Source organism: Etheostoma cragini, chromosome 10, assembly GCF_013103735.1.
Source record: "Etheostoma cragini isolate CJK2018 chromosome 10, CSU_Ecrag_1.0, whole genome shotgun sequence".
In the NCBI taxonomy this organism is placed as follows: domain Eukaryota; kingdom Metazoa; phylum Chordata; class Actinopteri; order Perciformes; family Percidae; genus Etheostoma; species Etheostoma cragini.
Window position 1 is genome coordinate 16,015,707 of NC_048416.1, and position 4,277 is coordinate 16,019,983.

General features: G+C 39.6%; 1 protein-coding gene across 1 annotated transcript in view; it reads right to left on the bottom strand.

The window, feature by feature from the left end:
* Positions 1–4,277, bottom strand: part of LOC117951605 (dedicator of cytokinesis protein 2) — a 93,053-nt gene that overhangs the window by 12,136 nt on the left and 76,640 nt on the right. Inside the window, exons 29-34 of the mRNA XM_034883379.1 lie at positions 3,840–3,918; positions 3,582–3,682; positions 3,191–3,249; positions 2,583–2,731; positions 2,014–2,099; positions 1,552–1,708 (exon numbers count right to left, since the gene is read on the bottom strand). Coding sequence (XP_034739270.1) covers positions 1,552–1,708; positions 2,014–2,099; positions 2,583–2,731; positions 3,191–3,249; positions 3,582–3,682; positions 3,840–3,918 — 631 coding nt within the window. The remainder of the gene's footprint in view (positions 1–1,551; positions 1,709–2,013; positions 2,100–2,582; positions 2,732–3,190; positions 3,250–3,581; positions 3,683–3,839; positions 3,919–4,277) is intronic.

Below are 4,277 nucleotides of genomic sequence, written 5' to 3' on the forward strand. Positions count from 1 at the left end.
AGCACACTGTATGAATATTTATATGTACTTGCTTTATTTGATGAAAAGGTCAGGTACATCAGTGTTTGCATAAATACATTTTATCTTTAGTAGCCAATTCCCTGCTGGAGGCTGTCCATCTACATGATCAGCTGTTTTGACTCTAATGTATCAAAGATGAGTACCTTTGACATATCTTTTGAACATACACAATCCACAACATCACCTTCTATTTATCTTTCATGATCTGCACCACACCAGGAGGCAGATTTTTCCAAAATCTGCATATGATCTTATACAGAGAAAGTGAATCTGGCAATACCAACAAGCTTTTGTCTGTGACTGAAAGTGTCCCTGGAAAGACAAAGTTATTCCGGAAAGACTTTAGATCGAGGTTAGCAGAGGTTATTTTAACATGAGCAGTGTGTGTTTGTGAATGTGTACAAGTGTATTACTTTGAAAGTGCATCTGCATGACCAGGCATATTAAATACCTATGTGAATGCATGTGAATGCATTTGAATGCGTGTGCCCTTCCTAATTGAAGTTAGTCTGATGGGGTACATGGTTAGGAGAGTGCACTAATGCCTGCTTCCCTGAAGAAGCGTTTTTTTTAGCCGGCAAAACAAATGAAAGAGAATAGCTAAGGGGGAGCTGCCACAGGCTACAATACAAACATCTCTATAATGTTCTAAAAGCTTCAACTCCTTATGGGGAGAAAAACACATTTTAAGATACATACACAACCATTTATCATCAACCAATCTTCCTTAGCATCTCAGAAATGTCTTCAACAAGTAAAATCTAGAGGAAAAAATCCTCCCAAAAATGCCAATATCAAAGAAGGAAAACTGATTATAGGAGGAATGTAATAATTTAACTTGAGTGAAGACAATCATATTGTAGGAAGATGGGATGCGTTACTAAACTTGAGTATGCTTTAGGGTAGAATGTACTTGTGAGATCACATTAGAGAAAGGATGTGGAGCAGACAAGAGCTGATGCAACTCTCTGCAAACCAAGTAGGAGACCAGACACAGAGATGAATCTTTTCCTCTAGATCAATCGGGACACAAATCAAATGTGGAAAAGGGATACAAAGACCTTGGTATGAAAGACAAGACATAAAATCAGTGTTGCATAATGAACTTCTCAATCAGTGTGGCTCTTTTGGTAGGGATGAGATTATTGACTAATGCCCGCCCCTGTGGGGGTTCTATACTACAGCTACAAAGTACAGCGCATAAATCAGAAAATGTGTATCAATAAATGTGAATCTATGGTGATAGATGCCAGATTCACAACATATGGGAGATTTTGCATCAATGAAACATGAAGAAAAAGAAAAAAAAATCTTAAGGAGGACAGGCTCATAGCAATATGATGAATTTCAAGGCACCAAGTTCCTACTTAGTCCTGTACCCACGTTGGTTATATAAGTAAAGTAAGTAATATTGTAATGCTTTTTAATAAAACCCACTTCTACACCTCATTTTGGAGAAAGACTTTGTAAAGCTGATCAGGCCTGCAGCACTTTTAAGGTGTATTGTATTTCAATGAAGTTTGGACTTACCAGAAGGTTGACGGTGCAGCTCATGCGGTTGTTGCGGCTGTCATCGCTCATCACTGTGCGGTAGTCAAGGAGACGGATGAGGAGTCCCTTTACCAAGGCGACAAAGTGCTGCACCTGTGGCCTCAGCGTGGGTTTCTCTGCAGCACAATCCAGCAGACTGGCACACAAGCATTCACAAGTGATATTCAGTGTTTGACTTTCTGTTAAACCAGTGAAATGAGTCCAAAGTTTACCTGTGGAGGGTTAGAGGCAAGTCTACACTCTAAGGTCCTTATTGGGATATTCGCAAAGCCAGGCCAGTCAAGATTTTAACCCTTTTTGTATAATCTCAAACCATATGCTATACCATATTTCCCAATACTATCACGCATTCTTATATGCTTATTTATCTACAGTAGGAGTACAACCCGCCAGGCATTAAAGGTTGCTGTAAACGCGGTATATTCCAATACTCAGGCCTACATGGTCTCCAGTAGCTCCATGTATCGCTCGTCTCCTCCTCCACCCTCCACCTCATGGTCCAACTTCAAAATGATCTCATTCTCAAACTACAGAAGAAAAGAGAGAGACAGAGAGAGAGAGAGAAAGCAAAGGGTAAGACAAAAGGGAGTGGAAAACAAATGAGAAGAGGGATAGAAAAGAAATCAATTATGCAAGCATAATTAAGGTGTCTCTTTTACTTTCATGCATTGTCACAGAAAATCAATGGATGTGCACAATGTGCGTGTGCCAGTGTTTCCATCTCTATTTTGTGTGTGCAAAAGTGAATTTGGCTTTTATATCTTTAGATGTCTCTGGAAACATGCAGTTCTTAGTTCTTCAGTTGGGCATATAAGAAAATTAAACAAAAAAGAAGAGCTATATGAAAACATAAGAAAATGCTCAGGTGTGATTGACCAGATAGGTTTTACAACTTTGTTGGACACATAAGTGATGTGTTTTTTCCCAGTGATGATCAATTATTCTCTTAAAACCTTGACACACATATAAGCATTCATACATTTCAGTTAAATATATGTGTGTATTTCGACCTTTTGGAAGTTTCCAGAGTGTGCATATTCACAGGTGATCATGTCAAAGAAGATGGGGATGGTGGCCCTTCGCAGCTCTTCTTCTGGGATCAAAGTCATCTCCAGGATGGGACCCACCATGCCGGGGATGAAACAAATCTTATGACTACCTAAACACACACACACACACACACACACACACACACACAATGAAAAAGGGTGAGTGAAACCATATCTGGCCTATCTTCCCTTGTTCACCACTTGCTTCAACATTTGCCCAGAGGAAGGCTCCGCAGGTCTCTATCCACCAACAGTGCCTCCTTCTGCATTACAGATTTGAACTCTGCATTTCCGACATGCAACGTTCTCTGACATATTGTCATTGTCTCATTTATAGAGTGATATGTTACATTGATGCCTGTCTATGTGAATTGGTGCCGGCATTGTAAACCCTTATTACCACACTGTAACGGAAACAAATTACACTGATGCTTGTTGTGTTGTGCTCCCACCTGCACAGACACACACAGGTATGTCTTGATATTAGGGTAAACACACCTGGTCACAAGAAGCAGCAAGGCAGCAACACTTACATAAAGTCTTAAACCTAACTCCTATAAATTCCTTACCTAGTTTGTACCAGATGTCGCGTATAGCAAAGCCAATGAGTCTTCTCATATCGCCATATCTGAAATTACGAGAGAGAGAAACAAATACACATAAACAGAGACAGAAAGAGAAAGAGAAATCCCATTAGCCCGTTAGTTTAGAAGCAATATCTTGATCAATACTGTTATTTTCACTTTCAGAAATCAAACAACCCAGGGGGAAAGACAATGCTGCACTAATCTGCCCCAAAATGAACTTGTCAATCTTCTACAGGCATCACACAGTTTTAATAGGCAGTGGAAGTGTAAATGGTAAATGCAGACTCCAAAATAGATCACAAATCACTGAGTGTTTCATTAAAGCAGGGAGAGTGTGTGTGGTAAATAAGGAAAGTATATGGCCTTCTCTCACTTGGCCAGAATCTTGTTCCTCTTGGTTGGCGAAAAATGCTGAAGCTGCAGAGACTCCTGTGTAATAAACGCCACCGCCAAGTGGAAGTAGTTATTCCACAACTAGACGGGGAGGAAGAGCGAGGAAGGTGAGGGGTATAGAGAAAGGAAATGGAGATCGTTGTTAAAAGCAGTACAAGCAACAACAAAAAAAATAGCTGTCAATATGAATCAAAGCCTGTAAATACACACACACACACACACACACACACACACTAACCTGCACTTCAAAGTCATCATTATTGAGGAACTTTTGGTTCATAGTGTCAGCATAGGTATTGATGGCCCTCAGGAACACTCTAATGGACACAAATACACACATTGATGGTACACACACACACAAACAAAATATACCAATGAAGAACTGTGAAAATCAATGCAACAAAGGCAACTTCCTCATACAGTAGTATGATTGTTGATGAAGGATTAATAAAAAAAAAATAAACTTAAAGGAAAAAAGTCATATCTGAGAATAAACGGAAAAGAATCTATCGCTGATCACAAATGCACCTTGTTTACTGCATCTTTGACAGCAGCTAAAGCCCACAGCTTTCTACAGAATTGCTATTTCAGAAAAAACTGTAATGTTGCTTTAGTCTCAAAATCTTTGTCACAATGATAGATCATGACAGCAACGTCACACACTGTGCAGGTGAAT